The 23,511-nt window shown below is 42.7% G+C and overlaps 1 protein-coding gene across 4 annotated transcripts in view; it reads left to right on the top strand.

Moving 5' to 3' along the window:
* The window catches only part of LOC110526596 (adenylate cyclase type 2), a 74,208-nt gene that overhangs the window by 35,176 nt on the left and 15,521 nt on the right, over positions 1 to 23,511 (top strand). For 2 of the 4 annotated variants that reach the window (XM_021607693.2, XM_021607694.2), the window contains exons 2-13: positions 880 to 1,728; positions 10,812 to 11,009; positions 12,824 to 12,991; positions 13,292 to 13,441; positions 14,861 to 15,021; positions 18,626 to 18,737; positions 19,121 to 19,248; positions 21,166 to 21,324; positions 21,462 to 21,594; positions 21,695 to 21,883; positions 22,131 to 22,171; positions 22,950 to 23,009. In XM_021607693.2, coding sequence (XP_021463368.1) covers positions 1,564 to 1,728; positions 10,812 to 11,009; positions 12,824 to 12,991; positions 13,292 to 13,441; positions 14,861 to 15,021; positions 18,626 to 18,737; positions 19,121 to 19,248; positions 21,166 to 21,324; positions 21,462 to 21,594; positions 21,695 to 21,883; positions 22,131 to 22,171; positions 22,950 to 23,009 — 1,664 coding nt within the window. In that variant the 5' untranslated portion in view covers positions 880 to 1,563. Of the gene's footprint in view, positions 1 to 879; positions 1,729 to 10,811; positions 11,010 to 11,038; positions 11,523 to 12,823; positions 12,992 to 13,291; positions 13,442 to 14,860; positions 15,022 to 18,625; positions 18,738 to 19,120; positions 19,249 to 21,165; positions 21,325 to 21,461; positions 21,595 to 21,694; positions 21,884 to 22,130; positions 22,172 to 22,949; positions 23,010 to 23,511 lie in introns of those variants that run through there. The other 2 variants (XM_021607696.2, XM_021607697.2) reach the window with 2 other exon arrangements.

Raw genomic sequence — 23,511 nt, forward strand, 5'->3', positions numbered from 1 at the left:
TGTAGGAAAATAAACAGGTCTATCTTTTAAATGTGTTGTGTATTAAAGTGATAATCTCCTTAAACTCTTGTGAATAATGGATTGCTAAGGTACAATTCTTGGCAGACATAGACTGAGACTCTTGGCTAGCGTTTAAACTCCACAATGCTGAATGTGTTTTGTCAGAGTAAAATTAATAAGATATAAATAAATTAAGTCGAGACCAGTGTATTGTTTCATGATGCAAGAGTTCTTCCCTTGACGCTGTATTCTCGAGTAAAGTTCTCCATGGAGAGCTTATTCATTAGAAGGTCTAGGTGTCATCATGCCAGTTCTCTATGGAGAGCTTATTCATTAGAAGGTCTAGGTGTCATCATGCCAGTTCTCTATGGAGAGCTTATTCATTAGAAGGTCTAGGTGTCATCATGGCAGTTCTCTATGGAGCTGTGGCCAAACCGGGACAGAGACTGAGGACTGGGACTGAATACAGACAAACCAGGCTTTCTTGATCGTGGGAACAACTGCAGGGCTTTGGTTGAATGAGGATTGAAGATTCACTCACTTGTGATAATTTACACCCTTGGCTAAACAACAGTCAGTCATATGAAGGGACTCACTGTACTCTAACTGTGTACAGTTTGGCAGACAGTAATGTAGTTTGAAATCATATCGCTAAACTGTTTTTTTTTAATTCTCACTGCCAGATAAAAATGTAATCTGTTTATTGAAACATAACAAGCTTAGTGAGTGTGCATCAACATTTTCTGACATGTCAACAAGAGAAAGTGCTTTGAAGAGCCATGCCCCTCAAGTGTTGTGGATTGCTATTTCATTCTACTTCTGTCTTGATAAGTGGTTCCAGTAAACTCACCCAGTCTCTCTCTGTTGTCTAATCCCCAGGCCTCTGACAGCTCCAGTGGGTGGAGCTACATTGGGCCCCTCTCTCTACCCGCTCAGCACTGATGGGACAGAATCCTGAATCCTGGAAGAATCCTTGACGACCCCTCTTTCCTTCTCCACCCTCCCAGGCTCCACCCTCTTTCTCCTCCTCTCCTCTTTCCTTAGACTCTCCTCCTCCCCCGGTCTCTTCTCTCAGCGCTGGGATCATTACTCAACCCCACTGAAGAATGGACCACAGTAGCTGGCAAGGATGAACTGGGTCTGCCTGCCAATGCAGAAAGGGAGATAAGAGGGAGAAAGAGAGAGCAAGTTCAAAACCTGTGAGTGAAAGAAGAGAGGAACATATTAAAAATGCCCATGAGGGATAACATCGACAACTGCACTTGAGTAGTATGAGCTAGAAAGCCTCAGCAAACCTGCCCACCTGGATGTGTGGATCTGTAGACACACACACACACACACGTCTGTCTCAGTCACAGCAGAAGACGGCTCCTACCCTGCCCTACCCTGTGGGGTGGTGTTTTCAGCATTATTCCCTGCCTACCATACCTGTGTAAGGAGTGGTGGAGAGGAAATTTAGCAACTCTTAGAGGACAGTGGAAGCTGACAAAAATGCTTCTATGTTAAAACCAGCAGCCCGTAACCTTTTATCAGGGTTTTAGTAGTGAACAGGTCACCACCACCATGCCGGCTAAAGGGAAGTACCTGTTAAATGACCAGGAGCTGAAACATGAGGCCCTGTACAGGAAGTTCTCCTGTATCAGCCAGTACCAGCCTCTAGTGCTGCTACTGGGCCTCTCCATGCTGTCCTGTGGAGTCCTCATCATCCTCTTCTTCGCCCTGCACCTGGTGAGTTCGTGTGTGTGTTGTGGAATCGCTAGCTAGCGGCCGTTGTGTAAGTGACGTTATCTACCGAGACCTAGAAGTGTGTGTGCACCTACCCATGTATGAAGTGACAGTATGCTACACATCAGAGCCCAGCTTTTTTGAATGACTTAGTAATATCCCCTGTGGGGGTGTGATGTCCTCTCTGGATGAGTTGACCGATAATGGATGAAGATTAGCACATTAAAGACACCATTGTGTGGTGGCAGATAGCCTAGTGGTTAGAGCGTTGGGCCAGTTGAAAGGTTGCTGGATCGAATCCCCGAGCTGTCGTTCTGCACCTGAACAAGGCAGTTAATCCTGGTAGGCCGTCATTGTAACTAAGAATTTGTTCAGAAGTAGTATGTTATTTTTCTGTAGTACATTGAATAATTGTGTCTAGATATTAGAGGTCGTTGTTTTATGTCTCCTCGAAACAACAGTCAAGGCAATACACGAGAGATGATGCTGTTGTTCAAAAGCTTGGGGTCATATTTTTATTTTTGAAAGAAAGGTTTAAAAATAACATCAAATTGATCAGAAATACAGTGTAGACATTATTAATGTTGTAAAGGACTATTGTAGCTGGAAACGGCTGATTTTTAATGGAATATCTACATACAGTGGTTGCTCCACTAAAAGTTTTGTGATTATGCTGTGGGATTTAGAGGTAATTTGTGGTTTAGTAAGGTACCCTGCATCACCCCTTCATTGCTCCGGACCAGCTCAAGGGGGAGTTGGAGCACTGATTATGCTTTTGGGTCCTACTATGTCTCTGACAATGAATGGGCGGCATAAACCTAAATAGAAACTGATAATTGTGCACGATCAGTATAACTTACTAAAACTATTGTTACACTAAAGTTTTTAAAATATATTTTTAGGATTATTTTGCTCTTACTGTAGTACTGTAGCCCACTCCCAACTGGTCATGTGGTACAATGCTTGAGTTGTGCAGTGGTCTAAGACACTGCATAGCTGTGAAAGCTGTGTTGCTACAGATGCTGGTTCGATACCTGTGCCGGCCTTGACTGGGAGACCCATGAGATGACTGTAGGTTTTTGATTTCTCTCCCTCTAAAAACAGAAATAAGTAATTCAAAATAACAAACTGGCTTTATTTACAAATTAGTAACAATGTTCAAGAATGGCTTTTTTCTCACACATTTTACGTTATTTGAAAATTAAATCATCTCCAAAATATTGTTATTTTTAAAATAAATTAAACGATTAGTATTATTAATTTAGAATTATATAAATGTCACTTTGGATATTCTCACAGATATATTATTAACCCTGTTATTAGCAGGACTATATATATTGGTCACGGCTCCCGAGTGGCGCACAATGGGATTGCCTTGCACTTCTCCAGCTGTATCCACTGAAACAGCAGTGGGCGCATGAGGTTCAAAGAACGAGGGCAGGGGGCACGGGATGGGCCGCAGACCGCGCACAGAAGATTGATCTAGCCCATGAGGAAGGGGGTTGGGGGGGGGGTGGACCCCCACACCGCCCCACTGGGTTGCACAGAGCAACACTTTAAGGGGCATTGCACTAATAATGGTGCTGACTAGGGAAACGTTCCCCCTGTTCTTAGTGCCAGTCTGCACATTCAAACTAAAACAATGTAATGACTAATGGCGTGAAAAATGCCCCTTAGATATGAATTCGGAGAGCAGATATGATTAAATATTAAGGCATTAGACCTCTCACTAAAGGCGTCACTCAAAAGTTATACTTAAATCCGAACTGGATTTTTTTTTAAATGACATGAAAAGCACACATTTGTAAATCCCAAACTCTAAAAGTAATTGGAAAGGTAGATACAAATGATTTGTGACATTGTGGTTATAATAAAGAATGTAAACAAGATGCTGTTTTTATTTACAGTAGTGATGAACAGCTGGTGGCATTTTGAAAACAGGTTTTCAAACGCTTGTAGACTGATTAGCAGGACAATAGACTCTTTATAGCCTGGCTACTGTAGGTGTGAACATCCCCCTACCTGCAAAAATGACATTGTGACCAAAGAGAACAGACGATATGGACATTGTTTTCATCAAGCCTGCTTCTTTCTATGGTGCTACCTGTTCTAGTGTTAGGACCGTAACCATGAGAGGACTTTAAAAATTAGCCGGAGTTGAGAGGATCACCAAAACTAAAGGTATTTTGGTTTCAGTGCGTTTTCTTTAAAAATATATATTTTGTAGCCGATCAATGTGTAGGCATACTGTGTAATAAAATCGCTAATCAATTAAATAACGGTTAAATAAAGAAATCAAAAATATTGTGTACTAAAAACATGAATGTGTTTTTGCAGAGCATCTGCAAGACTGTAATTGCTGCAAATGGAGGATTCTTTGACGAAAGCAAAGGACACAATTATTTAAATTAAAAATAATTATCTGGTCAACTTGACTATATTTCCTATTCATTTTGAAACTCATTTCATGTATGTTTTCATGGACATTTCATGGACATGTACAGTGGGGCAAAAAAGTATTTAGTCAGCCACCAATTGTGCAAGTTCTCCCACTTAAAAAGATGAGAGAGGCCTGTAATTTTCATCATAGGTACACTTCAACTATGACAGACAAAATGAGAAAAAAAATCCAGAAAATCACATTGTAGGATTTTTTATGAATTTATTTGCAAATTATGGTGGAAAATAAGTATTTGGTCACCTACAAACAAGCAAGATTTCTGGCTCTCACAGACCTGTAACTTCTTCTTTGAGGTTCCTCTGTCCTCCACTCGTTACCTGTATTAATGGCACCTGTTTGAACTTGTTATCAGTATATAAGACACCTGTCCACAACCTCAAACAGTCACACTCCAAACCACTATGGCCAAGACCAAAGAGCTGTCAAAGGACACCAGAAACAAAATTGTAGACCTGCACCAGGCTGGGAAGACTGAATATGCAATAGGTAAGCAGCTTGGTTTGAAGAAATCAACTGTGGGAGCAATTATTAGGAAATGGAAGACATACAAGACCACTGATAATCTCCCTCGATCTGGGGCTCCACACAAGATCTCACCCCGTGGGGTCAAAATGATCACAAGACCGGTGAGCAAAAATCCCAGAACCACACGGGGGGACCTAGTGAATGACCTGCAGAGAGCTGGGACCAAAGTAACAAAGCCTACCATCAGTAACACACTATGCCGCCAGGGACTCAAATCCTGCCGTGCCAGACGTGTCCCCCTGCTTAAGCCAGTACATTTCCAGGCCCGTCTGAAGTTTGCTAGAGAGCATTTGGATGATCCAGAAGAAGATTGGGAGAATGTCATATGGTCAGATGAAACCAAAATATAACTTTTTGGTAAAAACTCAACTCGTTGTGTTTGGAGGACAAAGAATGCTGAGTTGCAACCAAAGAACACCATACCTACTGTGAAGCATGGGGGTGGAAACATCATGCTTTGGGGCTGTTTTTCTGCAAAGGGACCAGGACGACTGATCCGTGTAAAGGAAAGAATGAATGGGGCCATGTATCGTGAGATTTTGAGTGAAAACCTCCTTCCATCAGCAAGGGCATTGAAGATGAAACGTGGCTGGGTCTTTCAGCATGACAATGATCCCAAACACACCGCCCGGGCAACGAAGGGGTGGCTTCGTAAGAAGCATTTCAAGGTCCTGGAGTGGCCTAGCCAGTTTCCAGATCTCAACCCTATAGAAAATCTTTGGAGGGAGTTGAAAGTCCGTGTTGCCCAGCAACAGCCCCAAAACATCACTGCTCTAGAGGAGATCTGCATGGAGGAATGGGCCAAAATACCAGCAACAGTGTGTGTGAAAACGTTGTGAAGACTTACAGAAAACGTTTGACCTCTGTCATTGCCAACAAAGGGTATTTAACAAAGTATTGAGATAAACTTTTGTTATTGACCAAATACTTATTTTCCACCATAATTTGCAAATAAATTCATTAAAAATCCTACAATGTGATTTTCTTTTTAAGTGGGAGAACTTGCACAATTGGTGGCTGACTAAATACTTTTTTGCCCCACTGTATGTCTTCATGGACATTTCTAAGTGACCCCAAACTTTTGAACTGTAGTCTAGGTTCCCTCAGCGTAATAAATAGGAGTGTTATGAGTGTTATTGCAGGTCTGAGCTGAGGGGGAAGTACATAAAAAAAAATCTATAAATGCAACAATTTCAAAGATTTTGCTGAGTTGCAGTTCATATAAGGAAATCAGTCAATTGAAATATATTCATTAGACACTAATCTATGGATTTCACATGGCTGGGCAGGGGTGCAGCCATGGGTGGGCCTCGAAGGGCATAGGCCCACCCACTTGGGAACCAGGGCCAGCCAACCAGAATTTTTTTTTCCCACAAAAGGGCTTTATTACCGACAGAAATACTCCTCAGCATCCCGCCCTCCCCCCTCTGATGATCCCGCAGGTGAAGATGCCGGATGTGGCGGTCCTGAGTTAGCGTGGTTACACGTGGTCTGTGGATGTGAGGCCAGTTGGATGCCATTATTTGCCTGTTTGTGGACCGCCTGTTAGCTTGCATGATCCTTGCCATTCTCCTTTGACCTCTCTCATCAACGAGCTGTTTTTGCCCCCAGGACTGCTGATTGGCTGGATGTTTTTTGTTTGTCCCACCATTCTCGGTAAACCCTAGACACTGCCGTGTGTGAAAAGCCCAGGAGGTCGCCTGGCACTGATCATACCACGCTCAGTCGCATAGGTCACTAGCTGTTCAATCGAATGCCTCGATGCCTACTTTACATAGTAATGCCACAGCCACGTAGGAGTGATCCAAGTAAGCCACTGTCTGTAGGAGCAATCCATTTTTGTGAACAAGGTGGTGTACCTAATAAACTGACAGGTGAGTGCCTTATTGTCAGAAACACGGGATAGGTGCAGTGAAATGTGTTGTTTTACAGGGCTTCAGTCAGTCAGCCGGTGAACAAAGACGTGGTTGCTTCTTAAAATGGCACCCTATTCCCTAAATTGTGCACTTCTTTTGACAAGGGCTCTGGTCAAAAGTTGTGCACTGTAGAAGTGAAAGGGTGTCATTTGGGACACACTCATGCTGTTGACATTGGCAGGGCCTGAGGCACTGTAGCACTTTTCTCATTCAGGTGTTGATGCCAAATTAGGTCCATCATCAGGTCTCATTACTGCTCTCTCCTAAAGGAAAACAAGGGGCTTTATTGGCATTGGAAACATGTTTACATTTGCAAATGTAAGTGGAATAGATATTAAACAAAAGTGAAATAAATAATCTGAAATTAACATTTCAAATGTTATATTGCTGACTATGTACAGTGTTGTAACTATGCAAATAGTTGAATTACAAAAGGGAAAATAAATAGACAGATCAATATAAACTGATTGTTGCATGTTGTGTTTTTTAAACATTTTTGTTGAAAGTTACAGTTCGTATAAGGAAATCAGTCAATTGAAATAAATTAATTAGGCCCCAATCTATGGATTTCACATGACTGGGAATACAGATATGCATCTGTTGGTCACTGATACCTTAAAAAAAGTAGGGACGTGGGTCAGAAAACCAGTCACCATTAGCCTCTGCAATGCGGCACATCTCGCGCTGCATGAGAGTTGATCAGGCTGTTGATTGTGGCTTTTGGAATGTTTTCCCACTTCTTCAATGGCTGTGCAAAGTTAATGGATATTGGCGGGAATAGGAACATGCTGTCATACATGTCGATCCAGAGAAACCAAAACATGCTCAATGGATGACATGTCTTGTGAGTATGCAGGCCATGGAAGAACGGGGACATTTTCAGATTTGTATACAGATCCTTGCAACGTGGGGCTGTGCATTATCATGCTGAAACATGAGGTGATGGCAGCAGATGAATGGCACGATAATGGGCCGCAGGATCTCGTCACAGTATCTCGATAAAATTCAATTGGGTTTGCTGTCCGTAGCTTATACCTGCCTATACCATAACCCCACCGTACCGTCATCATGGGGTACTCTGTTCACAATGTTGACATCAGCAAACCGCTCCCCCACACAATGCTGTCTGCCATCTGCCCGGTACAGTTGAAACTGGGATTCATCCATGAAGTGCACACTTCTCCAGCGTGTCAGCGGCCATCAAAGGTGAGCATTTGCACACTGAAATCGGTTGCGATGCAGTCAGGTCAAGACCCTGGTGAGGACGACGAGCACGCCGATGAGCTTTCCTTAGACTGTTCCTGACAGTTTGTGCAGATATTCTTCAGTTGTGCAAACCCACAGTTTTATCAGCTGTCCGGGTGGCTGGTCTCAGACAATCCTGCAGGTGAAGAAGCTGGATGTGGAGGTCCTGGGCTGGAGTGGTTACACATGTGAGGCCAGTTGGAAGTACTGCCAAATTCTCTAAAACGACAGAGGCGGCTTATGGTAGAGAAATAAACATTAAATTCAGTGGCAACAGCTCTGGTGGACATTCATGCAGTCAGCATGTCAATTGCACGCTCCCTCAACTTGAGACATCTGCAGTGTTGTGACACAACTGCACATTTTAGAGACCTTTTATTGTTCCCAGCACAAGGTGCACCTGTGTGAGGATCATGCTGTTTAATCATCTTCTTGATTATGCCACACCTGTCAGGTGGATGGATTATCTCGGCAAAGGAGAAATGCTCACTAACAGGGATGTTAACATATTTGTGCACAAAATTTGAGAAATACGCTTTTTGTGCACCTGGAACATTTCTGGGATCTTTTATTTCAGCTCATGAAAAAAGGGACCAACACTTTACATGTTGTGTTCATAGTTTTGTTCAGTGTAGTTTGTATTGACAATGGTGTTTGCTTCACTGACTGTCCTTTTCATGTGGAAACAGGTCACAAATATTGCTGCTGTGTTGGCACACTGTGGTATTCACGTGATAGATATGGGAGTTTATCAAAATTGGATTTGTTTTCAAATTCTTTGTGGGTCTGTGTAATCTGAAGGAAATATGTGTCTAATATGGTCATACATTTGGCAGGACGTAAGGACGTGCAGCTCAGTTTCCACATTTTGTGGGCAGAGAGAGAGAGAGAGCGAGAGAGGGCTATGCCTACGGCGGCCTCTCTCAATAGCAAGGCTGCTGATTTCCTTACTTTTGGGTCAGTCACAGTGTTCAGGTATTCTGCCACTGTAGTCTCTGTTTAGGGCCAAATAGCAGTCCAGTATGCTTAGTTTTTTGGCTAGTTCTTTCCAATGTGTCAAGTAATTGTCTTTTTGTTTTCTCATGATTTGGTTGGGTCTAATTGTGTTGCTGTCCTGGGGTCTGTTTGTGTTTGTGAACAGAATGCCAGGACCAGCTTGCTGAGGAGACTGTTCTCTAGGTTAATCTCTCTGTAGATGATTGCTTTCTTATGGAAGGTTTGGGAATCACTTATTTTTAAGTGGTTGTAGAATTTAACGTCTCTTTTCTGGATTTTGATAATGATCAGATATTGTCTGAATTCTGCTCTACATGCATTATTTGGTGTTTTATGTTGTGCACAGAGGATGTTTTTGGAAAATGATGCATGCAATATTAATTATTGGTTTGTGAGTGGACCCTAGACCTCACAAACATAGAGGGCAATAACTGATTCAAGTATTATTTGCCAGATCCTAATTGGGATGTTGAATGTTATGTTCCTTTTGATGGCGTAAAACCCACCACTAAGGTTTTCGTGACAGGTTAGTTAGCATGTGTAGGCTAATGCCTATCGTTAAGTGCACAGGCCTGTGAGTACAAATGTGATATAGTCACTGTGTTCAACTTGTAGAACTTCCCTCTCCACTGTGGATAGATAGACTACCTGTTAGAGACCATGAGCCCACCAGTGAGCGAGAGGAGGCCATTCCAACATATATATTTATTTCTAAGTGGTACTTAAACAGGATAGTTGAGGCTCAGATTGAACAAAGGGCCTATTGAGAGCCCTGTTGTTTTTAGGTGAGTAAAGTCCTCTAGATTCTAACGGAGTACAGGGAGTGTAAGAGAGTCAAAGAGAGCACGGAGAGGATGCTTTTACAGTGGTCCTCATTTTACATAAGTTAACTTAACCCGCCAACAGACACTAGAGAGAGTGTATGTGGGTTTACTTTCGTCATTATTGCAGAATTATGTTTTGCACGGTCTAATTTAAGATCTACACCACAGAGCACGCAATCTTCACCATGTGATAACTAACAAAACCTGGTGTGAATTTCAATGCCCAACAGATGAAAACATTAACTTATGGCAGGCTGAGACTGAGCAGATCCCACCTGGGTCATTGCTTTTCAGATGAGATTTTAAGAGGAGAGGAGAAGTAATCTGTTCTCTAATTGTATAGATGTTTACTACTTCCTTCCATCTGAAAATAAATAAGAAAAGGAAATGAACAAGTCTCCTATAGGTTGATTTAGTGGGTGTAGCCGTAGTTAAACATGCTAGTAAAAGCCTTCACTTCTGCTACCATGGAAACCAGCATGCTCAATATACAATGCCGAGATGGCCTTCTGCTCAGGGACCTTTACGCAGTCATTCCCGCTCTCCTTGTCATCTAACTCTTTCCCATTCTCTCTTTCTCTCGCTCGCTTTTTCGCTAACTGGCATGCACGCAAGTTGACGCAAGTGTATACACACACATACACAACAGAAATCTATATCTGAGCCTTCCTCTTCCCTCTCAGTGTAATTCAATCAGGAAGATGCTGTGGCCTCTAGCAACAGGACATGACGCAGAGACAGATGTGCAATAAGCCTGAATAAGCCACGATGCTGAATTAGATATGGGCCGCTCTCATGACTAGACCGTACATAGGCATAATAAAGGGACTTGAATGATGTTGAAGGGAAGTTGAGTGAATGTTGTTTCGACATATCATTGTACCTGACCTATATAACACTTCAAACCTGTCCTCAGACAGAATGTATATTATAGCCTGTTTTTTAATCCTTGTCTAGAGCATTGTGTGTCTGTATGGCTGTGTGTAGATTGATATGTCGTCCATGTCTATGAATGTGTGTATATCTCAATATACTGAATATACTCAATATACTCAAGAGTATAATGTAAATTCCATGATTGTGATTCAGTGTGCGTTATGTTCTCCATCTCCGTTTCAGAGTGCGGAGGAGCACTGTGCATTTGTCAGCGTGGTGAGCTGCAGCCTGTGTGTGTTCCTGGCTGTGTTTGTGCTGGTGTGTACAGAGACCCTGACCCAGCGCTGGAGGAGACTGCTGGCTCTGGTGGTCTGGGCCACTCACCTCACCATGGGATTCACCTTCATCTTCAGCGGACCCCTCATCCTGCCCTGGGACCAGGTATACACTCTCGCTCTAAATAAAGGTTGCACGACAAAGCCTGTTGGCTTTCAAAATAAATGTTTGAAGCCCATGTCATGGTAATTATTCTAATCAAAGGAGAGACTTTTAGATTTCTTCAAAACCATCAAACTTTATTAATAATTACTGCAGTAATAGTGTTAATGGTCACCCAATGGTGTGGAGTTAAAGCCCAAAGAAACAGGATTCGTTTACAACTTTTCATAGTCTTCCTGAGTCCTTGTGACGAAGAACAGATACGTGAAATTATACAAAGGTACATTGCGCTCTCATTCAACAGATATCTGTCTCTAGTTCATTTACTGCTTGTTTATACAGAAATACTAATGCAACATAGGATTCTAAGCCCTTCCCACAGAATGATGGAGTCCAGTATTCATCTGCTGTATGGGATAAATAAACTGGAGATTGGGTCCCCCTGGCACCGACCGACAGGCACACAGACACTAATCATGGAATGGAATGCAGTCTTTAGGTTATCACCAAGCCATGGTAAATCTACTGTCAGCGTTAACACAGACACTTGAGAGTTCAAAGAACCCTATTCTGTTGCCTCTAAGAAAAACAGTATGAATGTACTAATATAAGAATACATTCTAATATAAAAGTAATGTGATTAACATAATGTTGTATTTCTATGACACCCTCTTCCTTTGTCCTCTTACTCTTTTCCTCCATCTTCGCACCAGACAGTTTATTAGGTACACCCATCTAGTACCGGGTCGGACCCCCCTTTACCTCCAGAACAGCCTGAATTCTTCAGGCATGGATTCTACAAGGTGTAGCGTTCAAGCGTTGTGCAAATGATATCAAGGGACCTAACGTGTACCAGGAAAACATTAGCCACACCATTACACCACCGCCACCAGCCTGTACTGTTGACACCAGGCAGGATGGGGCCATGGACTCATGTTGCTTGCGCCAAATCCTTACTCTGGTCATTATTGCAGAATTATGTTTCACACAGTTTCTGTTTCCTTCCCTGAAGAAGTTATCTGATTTAAGATCTACCCCACAGAGCACGCAATCTTCTCCATGTGATAACAAACAAAACACTCAGTGGCCAGTTTATTAGGTAGGCCACCCCATTCACGAAAATGGTTCACTCCTACAGATAGTGAGTCATGTAGCCGTGGCTTACTATATAAAGAAGGCAGACAGACATCAAGGCATTCAGTTACTGTTAGATTGAACGTTAGAATGGGCAAAATACACCATTACAGCACTGCCAACTGATGTGAATTCTGATATGAATTGAAATTCACATCAGTTGGCAGTGGTGTAATGGTATAGGGAATGTTTTTCTGGCACACGTTAGATCCCTTGATACCAATTGAGCAACTTTTGAATGCCATACCTTGTAGAATCCATGCCCTGATGAATTCAGGCTGTTCTGCAGGCCAAGGGGCTCTCTGTTGCTTAGGTCACTTATTTAGCCCATTCTAACGTTCAATCGAATAGTAACTGAATGCCTTGATGCCTGTCTGCCTGCTTTATATAGCAAGCGACGACTACATGACTCACTGTAAGAGCGAACCATTTTTGAGAACGGGGTGGCCTACCTAGTAAACTGGCCACTGAGTGTACATATATGATATACACACATGAACAGAAGCATCAAAAAGTTATATTTGTCTAGTTATAGCATATCTTGCCAGTACACTGAGGTGACAGTTGTCCAGTAAAACCACTTGTTCTTTGGATAGTGCTGCCGATCCGAGACTCTTTCCCCACACAGTGTTTCATGTCACATCAGTCTGACCTATCTCTCTCTCTCTCCTTTTCTCCTGTAGGTTCCCTTCTTCCTGTTCATCATCTTCACAGTGTACACCATGCTGCCTTTCCAGATGTGCTATGCTGTGGTGCTCAGTGTGATCTCCTCACTCTCTCACATCATGGTCCTCACTCTACGCCTCACTGTCTTCAACACCCAAGATCCCAGCCCCTTTCTGGCCAATCAGGTGTGTTATTTGTTATGCTGTTAGTAACAATTATACATGTGTTATGTGATCTCCTGGTGATGCATAACGTTATGTATGCTCACAATGTTGTGCTTTAAATAGTTTTCTATAAACAGGAAGTATCACTGTGTATGTGTTTTAATAACTCATGTGTCATGTTTGTTTCAACGAGATAGTGTGCTATAGTGTTGTTTTTGATGTCCTGTAAGGAGTTTTTAAGGTCGTAAGACACATTTCTGTGAAAACAGACCATGCTTGTGCTGTGCAGCTAGGATGTAATGTCGGTCCCTCTGTCCTCAGCTGCTGTCCAATGCGGTGGTGTTTCTGTGTGGCAGTGTGGTGGGGGCCTTCCATAAGGTCCTGATGGAGAGAGCACTAAGACAGACCTTCCAGGATACACTCAGATGTCTGGGCATCCGCATGAAGCTGGAGATAGAAAAGAGACAACAGGTGAGAACATCTTATCAGACACTCTGCTATCTTCTTGATTTAGTTATTTAACCTTTAAGGAAATACCCTTGAGAATAGAAATCTACTTGGCAAGTGCGATCTCCCAGGGGTGTCTCTTTCTGAACAGAGGCACACCCGACTGAATACAGGAAGTATGAAAGACTAATAAAAGTGAATAGTGTTAGGCTAAAATATTTGTTGTCATAATAGCACTGGCTAATTTTTACTTAATTTAAGACCAGCAGCCTTGTTGTTTTCTAGCTTGTATTTTTCATTACAATGATCAAATCCCCTTCAAATAAAATGTAATTAATGATTTTTTAAAGTAGATGTCTATGTGTGCTCCGTTAGTAAAAACGGGTGTCTGTTTCAAATGGAATTTTAACCATAATTGTTTTTCGTTTAGAATAATAGTTGCTTAGGAAGTGACACCACACACCATGAGAGAGAGGAGGCTGCTGGCTGCTCTGTTGTCTAGCAGGACAGAATGGAATGATACAATCGTTAACATTTGAACCGGCTCTGTTCTACTCTGTTGTATTGAGCCCGAAAAAAGGAGCAGTGCCACAGGGGTTAGCCAAAGAGCACAGGCACCATAAATAAAGAGAAGAGGGAAGGGAGGGTTTGAAATGGGTCTCAACGCTGAGGTGAACAGTATTCCCTCCCTCTCTCCCTCCCTCCCACAGAGCACTAAGCCATTGTTCTCTAGACCCAGTCAGATAGAATCTGCCAGATCAATTACAGCACAGAGCTGAGCTGACTGAACCAAATCAAGGCCACTTTGTGCAGAATGATTTTCCATGCTTTACGGTTTACTGGAAAACCTGCTCCAGTCATTTGAACCAGGAGGTGGTAATCTATCTGGGAGAGTATGTAGGCCTAACCAGTTGCCCCGTGACACTGGTCTTGGGTCAGTTTTACATTTCTTCCACTAATGGTTAAAGTTAGGATTTGATCCTAGATGTGTACCCAGGGGCAACCCCCCCCCCCCCCCATGGATGCAGCCAAACCAGAGAGGAAAGAGAGTAGTCCGGTGCCTCAGTATTGCATCATACGGATGAACAGGAATTATGATGGGGTCAATGGGGATTGAAGAATGATTTCCTGAGACATCTCCTTATTCCCATCTCACCTGACTCTATTCCATCCAGAGGCTCTCAATGCAATGTTATATATTTTTGTTGACTGGCTGTACAACCAGACTGGCAGCACAATGATTATAAAGCTTTTAACAGTTATCTGAATGAATGGGGCCCTTGTTAGTGGAGTTACTAGATCAGCAAGACACTCTGACAGCTGGTTGATACTCAGATTGGGTTTCTCCCAGATTGGATGGGTTCATGACCCTTTGTCTATCGGACAGTGTGTATGGTTGGGTGGGTGTGGTGTGTTGATGCTAACGTGTGTGTGTGTGCGTAGGAGAACCTGCTGCAGTCTGTGCTGCCGGTCTACATCTCCATGAAGATGAAGCTGGCCATCATGGAGCGTCTGCAAGACTGCAAGGACAAAGAAGAGCGGCAACGACTTGTCAAAGACAACAACTTCCACAGTCTCTACGTCAAGAGACACGAGAACGTCAGGTACAGTACAACAATAGCCTGTCAAGGACTAAGAATATGACTGAGAAGCATACAGCATGTTGAAATAACCTGTTATGTTCTAAGAAAATGACTAAGAAACATACAGTGGAATCCTATCCTTTGTCTGTCACTCATTGCCTGTCAAACTAAGCACGGTTTTCAGTCTACCAAATAACACACATGGAAAATATTTACCCAACCCAAATGTTCTCTTGAACGAAACTCCACTTTTGGCTTTAGCTTTTACATTTTGGCTCTTTTTCTGCTTCTGGAATGGCCTCTTACATCACCGGGGCCAAGCATTCTTCCATCCAAGACCTCTATACTAGGTGGTGTCAGAGGAAGGCCCTAGAAATTGTCAGACTCCATCCACCCTAGTCATAGACTGTTCTCTCTGCTACCGCACTGCAAGTGGTACCGGAGCGCCAAGTCTAGGTCCAATAGGCTTCTAAACAGCTTCTACACCCAAGCCATAAGACTCCTGAACAGCTAATCAAATGGCTACCCAGACTTTTTGCATTGCCCCTCCGCCCTTCTACGCTGCTGCTATTCTCTATTATCTCTGCATAGTCACTTTCATAACTCTACCTACATGTACATATTACCTGGACACCGGTGCCCCCGTACTTTCACTCTGTATATAGTCCCGTTATTGTTATTTACTGCTGCTCTTTAATTATTTGTTATTCTTATCTCTTACTTAGATTTTTTTTCTTAAATCTGCATGGTTGGTTAAGGGCTACACCTGTTTATTCGGTGCATGTGACAAATACGATTTGATTTGGTTTTGAAATTGTGTTTCCATAGCTAGGGACTTGAGAAGAGCAGAATCAGTTGCTTTGTGAGAAGGTGTTAAGGTTCACAGTTAGCCATTGTTATGTAAATGCAAGCTGAAAAGTACCAGTGGCCTGGCTTCGGCCCCAAGTGAGAGCAGGTCCGCCGGATTCATGGCCCAGTGAGACCCGGTGCCGGCCCGCAAAGATGGAAACAATAGTCTGAACACTGGGTTAAATCATATTGTCACGATCTTCGTTGGAAGCATACTCGGACCAACGTGCACCGTGATCTGGGTTCCACATCTTATTTATTGAAGTAAGTGAACCGCACAACAAAACAATAAAGAAACAACGAAACGTGACTACGTGGTGCACATGCACAAAACACAAAATAATATCCCACAAACACAGGTGGGAAAAACAACTACTTAAATAATATCCCCAATTAGAGACAACGATTACCAGCTGCCTCTAATTGGGAATCATACAAATCACCAACATAGAAAAATTGAACTAGACCCCACATAGAAATATTAAACTAGACTACCCCCTAGTCACGGCCTGACCAACTCCACCACAGAGAAACATGTTCAGGACGTGACACACATGTTGCATGTGTGCTTTGAATAGTTAGTTTGTGTTCTCTAAATGTATTAATTGAATTTCCCCTGACATCCTCTGACCCCGAGGACTGGAGTTGCCCATCACTGCTCTGGGCAGTCTATTTACACTCACAATGCCCAGTCAGTTCTCATGGAATTTAGCATGACAGTGTTAGCTGAGCATTGACCCAAATGAGGCCTTTTGTTTTATGGGCATTCATTTAGAAAGTGCTGACAGACATTGGCTTTGTAGCCTATCCAGTGAACCTTGGCAGATGGCTCAATAGATTCCCTAAGTTTTAGACTCTGTAATTGCTTACAGACTGTACTGTACCTTCTACCTTCCTGGATTTTTAATTTTACCTTTATTTAACTAGACAAGTCAGTAAAGAACAAATTCTTATTTTCAATGACGGCCTGGGTTAACTGCCTGTTCAGGGGCAGAACGACAGATTTTACCTTGTCAGCTCGGGGGTTTGAACTTGCAAACTTCCGGTTACTAGTCCAACGCTCTAACCACTAGGCTACCCTGCCGATAGAGAGGGAGCCCATTTGTTGCCCAAATTAAGGTCAACACGGTAACAATCTTCGATCTTCTCAGTAGTCTAACAAACTGACATTTGTAACTACCTGGTTGATTTGATGATAAGTTTAGACCCATAATTAATATGATTTCATAGAAAAGGAGGGACATTAAAACTGTCTGATCTGAGAAGGCCTTGTGGAGATCAGACTGTATCATGTGCTGCTGTGGCTCGGCTAGTGATGAATCCTCATTTAAACCCTTTGGTGTTACTGTGAATTATAGCCCAACCACTTCCACATTTGATCCTTGTAATGACACAATACATGCTTGTCATTAGACATGTTCTTTCCAAGAAAACACCTGGTTGTTGTCAGTCAGAGTTACTGGGCAGCCATGGTTCTCTGATCTGCTTGGCAAGCAACAGGCTAATGTTAGCTACTTTAATGAGGACTTAGCTTGGCAGCAGTTAGCCCTCTGAGCCCTGGTAATGAGCCAGTGATTAGGCTGTGGCGGCTGAATGTGTGGTGACCTGGGTTAGGTGCTCTGTGGAGGATAGGGTTAACAATAAGCTTATAGCACTTCCAATCAGTGTACAGTGCAGTGCTTCCCCCATTATTCTTTGTCAGCAGCTGTGGCAAAGTTAGCATTGTGGTGGTGGGGGGCGTGTTAGTGGACGTGGCCAATGGCAAACATTTTAGTGGCTGTTCTACACATTTTAGTGGCTGTTCTACACATTTTGCCATGGACGGAGAGAACATTTTACAGTTTTAAAGCTAGTTCTCTGCAATTTAAAACCTTTGGTTACTACATGATTCCATATGTGTTATTTTATAATTTTTATGTCTTCACTCTTATTCTACGATGTAGAAAATAGTAAAAATAAAGAAACCCTGGACTGAGCAGGTGTATACAAACTTTTGACTGGTACTGTGTGTGTGTATGTATGTATATATATATATATATATATATATGTATGTATGTATGTATGTATGTATGTATGTATGTATGTATGTATGTATGTATGTATGTATGTATGTATGTATGTATGTATGTATGTATGTATGTATGTATGTATGTATGTATGTATGTATATGTATATGTATATGTATATGTATATGTATATGTATATATGTATGTATATATGTATATATGTATGTATATATATATATATATGTATGTATATATGTGTATTTGTTTTAATCATATTTTGGAGTGGAGGCAACGGTGCTGCTAAATGAATATAGGAAAAATACTGCTGTAGTTTACGTCTTTGAGCCAAACCCCTTAGCACGATCTGTCTTCACCTCCTCTCTAGCCCCATAGGATTACTGTTCACCCAGGATAGGACCTCCACCAGCTGTAATCAGTTATCCCCACTCCAATTTCAACACCCCAGGAGTTAACCGTTATCTGACAATGACACCCTTGTTTAGTGATACAACAACATGAGAGGGATTAATCAGTGTAGCGGCCAGCCCAGCCGTATCCATGCAGACAACAGGTTTCATTATGACACTGATGCCTTGACCCCATATGTCCTGAGTCGGTCGTGATCAGTAAGCATGAAACGCAAGAAAATGCTTGGAAACTATGTGCAACAGGGAGGGACCATCTAAACTTGTCCAATAATGAATACTTCTTGTTTTCTTTGGAAACCGTGTGTCTTAATGAACACACCCTTGGTTTTTCTCTTTTTGCAGTATTCTGTATGCTGACATTGTGGGCTTCACCCGATTGGCCAGCGACTGCTCTCCGAAGGAGCTGGTCATCATGCTCAACGAGCTGTTTGGGAAGTTTGACCAGATTGCAAAGGTGAGTTAATAATTTGTAAGATTTGCACCTTTAATTAAATTAACACTGACTTTTCACCTTTTATTTCATATTTAGCTACACTTTTACGCTAACACGACAGTGTAGTAATGCATAATCCACTTATTATCTGGCATTAATCAGTGCTTGCTTCATCATAATAATTCAAAAAATATATTTCTTTTATAGAGTGCATTTCATGATACAAATAATCTCAGATAGTTAAAAACAAGTACATGTAGTTGTTGGGCTGGACACGTATGGATGTGTTGTGTTCTTCAGGAGAACTTCTGATACCTTGTTTGTGTTAATGCTAAATCCAGTTGACATGTCTGCTTCTTAGATGGTCTTCATGGTCTGTGGTATTTTTCTATTTTATTCTTCAGGAGAACGAGTGCATGAGAATCAAGATTTTGGGAGACTGCTACTACTGTGTGTCTGGCCTGCCTGTCTCCCTGCCCATGCATGCCAAGAACTGTGTGAAGATGGGTCTGGACATGTGTGAGGCCATCAAGTGAGTTCAGAGAAGGCCTTCTGGGGGGAAAACAATTACTAAAACATGAGATCCTTCTGGTTAGTTCCAGGACTTTAGCAACATGTATTCTCATTAGATTGTGAGATAAATAGCGTATAGTAAATCAAATGTGTTAAAGTCTGGTAGGGAGGGTAGTGTTATTGTATAACGCAAGGGGGACTTTCTGGCCTAAGTATTATGTGTTAACATGAGTTGTCTGGGTCAATGATGGTTATGAGTGAGTTAGTTCTATAATCAGGTGTTGTGGAGGACTGGAGGGTCTGTCAAAGGAAGGCTTTATCATGGCTCCTCTCTGCCCTGTTGGACAATCAAATCACATTTAATTTGTTACACGCGTCGTAAACAACAGGTGTAGACTAATGCTTACTTAAGGGTAACAAAAATGCAGAGTTAAAGATAAATTAAATACAAAGTGACACAAGGAATAAATACACAGTCAGTAACAATAACGAATACAAATAAAATGGCTATATACAGGAAGTACCAGTACTGAGTCAATGTGCAGGGGTACGAGGTAATAACATGGCTATATATAGGAAGTACCAGTACTGAGTCAATGTGCAGGGGTACGAGGTAATAACATGGCTATATATAGGAAGTACCAGTACTGAGTCGATGTGCAGGTGTACGAGGTAATAACATGGATATATACGGGAAGTACCAGGTCTGAGGCGATGTGCAGGGGTATAAGGTAATAACATGGATATATATGGGAAGTACCAGTACTGAGTCGATGTGCAGGTGTACGAGGTAATAACATGTGTATATATACGGGAAGTACCAGTACTGAGTCGATGTGCAGGTGTACGAGGTAATAACATGGATATACGGGAAGTACCAGTACTGAGGCGATGTGCAGGGGTACGAGGTAATAACATGGATATATATGGGAAGTACCAGTACTGAGGCGATGTGCAGGGGTACGAGGTAATCTAGGTAGTTATGTACTGTACATATAGGGAGGGGTAAAGTGACAAGGCAACAGTATAGATACTAGACCGTAGCAGCAGCGCATGTGGTGAGTAATGTGTGGCGTCAGTATGCATGTTTGCGCATGTGTTACGAATCCCTTTTGGCCCGACAGTCTAGGGGAGATGGTAACGAGACCCGTAACATAACTCATGCACATTATAATAGTGAAAAAGTAAAAGTGAGAACGAAATAACCACAGAAAACTAAATTACCGTCAAACACATGGTTTATTAGAAAACACACGGTAATGGGGGGGAGCAGGAAAAGGGGCTGAGCTGGACCCAAGGAAAGAAACAATAAGCATCCAAAACACCCCTAAGCTAGACTAGCCTATTTTAACAACAGCTAACTAACAGTTCTAACTAGTGTATTTAACAAAGTTTACCTACGGGTAGTGTATGCCCATGGGCGACTTGTCTTGGTTTCCCCTTTTCCCACCAGCAAACAAACACCATAACTAAAAACAATACTCACAGGTGAGGACAAAGTGATATGGAGGTGCTCAAACAAAAGATAGCTCAATACATAAGAGGGAGAGAGACATATGGGAGAGGGTGAAACAGAGCGATCTACAGACATAGGGCATTTACAGAGAGATTGAGCTCTAGAGCAAACAACTGACAGGGTTTTTAAACCAAGGGAAAGGAACTGTGATTGGGTAGGAAACAGGAGGAGGTGTGTCTTCTGATTGATGATTGATTGGTGAGTGATGATTTTCACTTGTGAGGGGAGAAGGAGAGAAAAGATCACAGGATACATACACACACACCCACAGGATACCTGTATCCGTAACAGCATGTTATGACAACATGGAAATCGTTGATTTGTTCAGCTGGCTCTGATGTCAAAGCAATAAGAAGGAATCCCAGGGAAACCAAAATGAACACACACACACATCTGACATATTCTGATCCTGCCCCTCAGACGAGTGCGCGAGGCCACAGGTGTGGACATCAACATGAGAGTGGGCGTGCACTCCGGCAACGTGCTCTGCGGTGTGATTGGCCTCCGCAAGTGGCAGTTTGACGTTTGGTCACATGACGTCACCCTGGCCAATTATATGGAGTCTGGAGGCTTACCTGGGTATGTTAGTAGTTGAGTTAACCATGTATGGTAAATCTTTAATCCTAATGGTGGCATTCATTATTAAGTTACTAGTGGTAACCTAGTCCTAGTAAGTCCATTTTACTAATAGTAACCCCCATCTTTGTCTTGATCAGGCGTGTCCACATCACTGAGGCCACCCTGAAGCACCTGAACAAGGCCTATGAGGTGGAGGAGGGGAACGGCGGGCTAAGAGATGCCTACCTGAAGGAGCTCAACATACAGACATACCTTGTCATCGATCCTCGGGTGAGCTACCTAATTTAATGCATTACCCCCAGAATCCCTGACAAGGGCCTTATCTGTATATGTGAGACTGTACTCCTCGTTAACGTGTGTGTGTCATCAGTCTAAGAACCAGGCTCTGAACAGCCACAGCATGCCCAAGCCGCGTGTGAATGACGGGCTGAAGATGCGGGCGTCAGTGAGAATGACCCGTTACCTGGAGTCCTGGGGCGCCGTCAAACCCTTCGCCCACCTACAGAGCAGAGAGGGGTACACCCAAGACACCATGGTCAATGGAAAATCACGCTGCAAGGTGAGTGACGGCTGGGGGGCCACTGCATTATAACTGATGAAAAGATTACCAGACATACTTCCTCTAACAGAAATAGTCCACTTTACACATCAAATCAAGCACAACAGGTTGAAATGTATTGCTACAAGCATCACTATTTCCTGTGGAAGACTGTTGCGACTGTTGATGGAATATTTAAATGCTGCTTTACTTCTTGCTGTTTTACGCACGATGTGTCTAACAACAGTTGTTTCAAAAAAAAATCTAGGACATCCCTCTGCGCACAGCTCACTCGAAGATCACTGAGAGGTAAGGAAGGCCAAGTCTGAGAACACGGAGAGGATGAGTTCATTTGTTTATATGTTAACAAGAGCCCTGAACTGGCATCATGTCAGAGTGGTGACGTCAGACTCTCCTTACTGGATTGGTACTCCTGCTATGCATCAGTCTGTTGATACAGTGGGTGTTTATGGTTGTGGAGGTGTATTTAGGAAGCCAGTTCTTTTTTTTTGAATGACCAAATGCAAACAACAGATCAGTCACTGTACAATAAATGTTAAGCGATTTGTAAGTCCACTTAATGTTACACGTATTGTATATAAAAACACAAACACATTTACTTTTTATAAGGTCATCAAGTTTGGTCGCAAAGGGCTTAGAAGTTGTCTCTTTTTCCTCCTTACTGACAAAAGCAGAAGCACATGAGTGCAGTAGACAGGACAGGGAAATAAGAAAATAGCCCCGAAAGACCTTTTGTCTCAGCTGTGGTTCTAGTGGACACCGATACTGTGAATGGACACTTAACAGGAACCGGCTGTGTTGCTTCTGATGTGTTCGGTGGCCCTTCCTATGTTCTTTCATTTGGTCAGGAACAGTCCCTCTTCATGTCATGTTTAATAAAAAAACTAAATAGTTTCTTAATTCAGTTACAATACAAGCTTTATTAATATTTGATCCATTCTACGGAGACAGACATTTGTTGTTTTAGCACACATGAATCCTCACATACAACACATAACAGTCCCATACAGCGACAGCGATGTCACCATGTTGAATGTGTCTATCTCTCACTGTTGGTCCCTGACAGCTTTGATGAGTCTGTAGAGGAGCCCTTCTCCTCGCCCGCCCCTCTGCTCAGCACCTATAAGTGAGTGGAGTCAGCATGGCTCACAACACAACTGCTCCCTTCTGAGTGGAGGAGGAGAATCTTGATGTTTCACAGCACCATTAACCTCCAACCCTTCTGGGTTAACACTCCTCCCTATCCCCCCCCCCCCCCCCATACTGCCTAGAGCAGACTCCCTCTTCTGTGTAACAGGGCATCACAGGGATTCCCACGCCTTTACAAAGCAAGCAGGGCATAGTAACCACTCTCTACTAAGTGTTTAAAGTGTCTTTTTGTTTTCCTACTGGAGTTATGTGCTGTTATAAATACCGTGTGTGTGCCTCTCTGTCTGTGTGTGTGTCTGTCTTTGTGTGTCTGTGTGTATGTTTCCTTCCTGGTGGGGCAGGGGGCACAGAGCAGGGGTACTGCTGGGAGACTCCTGTTCAGTCACCAGAGTTCAACTAACACACAACATCCTGCACACACACACATTATAGAATGAATGACACACACCCACCCCCCTTCTCTCTGTTTCCACTAATGC

This window comes from Oncorhynchus mykiss, chromosome 6, assembly GCF_013265735.2.
Source record: "Oncorhynchus mykiss isolate Arlee chromosome 6, USDA_OmykA_1.1, whole genome shotgun sequence".
In the NCBI taxonomy this organism is placed as follows: Eukaryota; Metazoa; Chordata; class Actinopteri; order Salmoniformes; family Salmonidae; genus Oncorhynchus; species Oncorhynchus mykiss.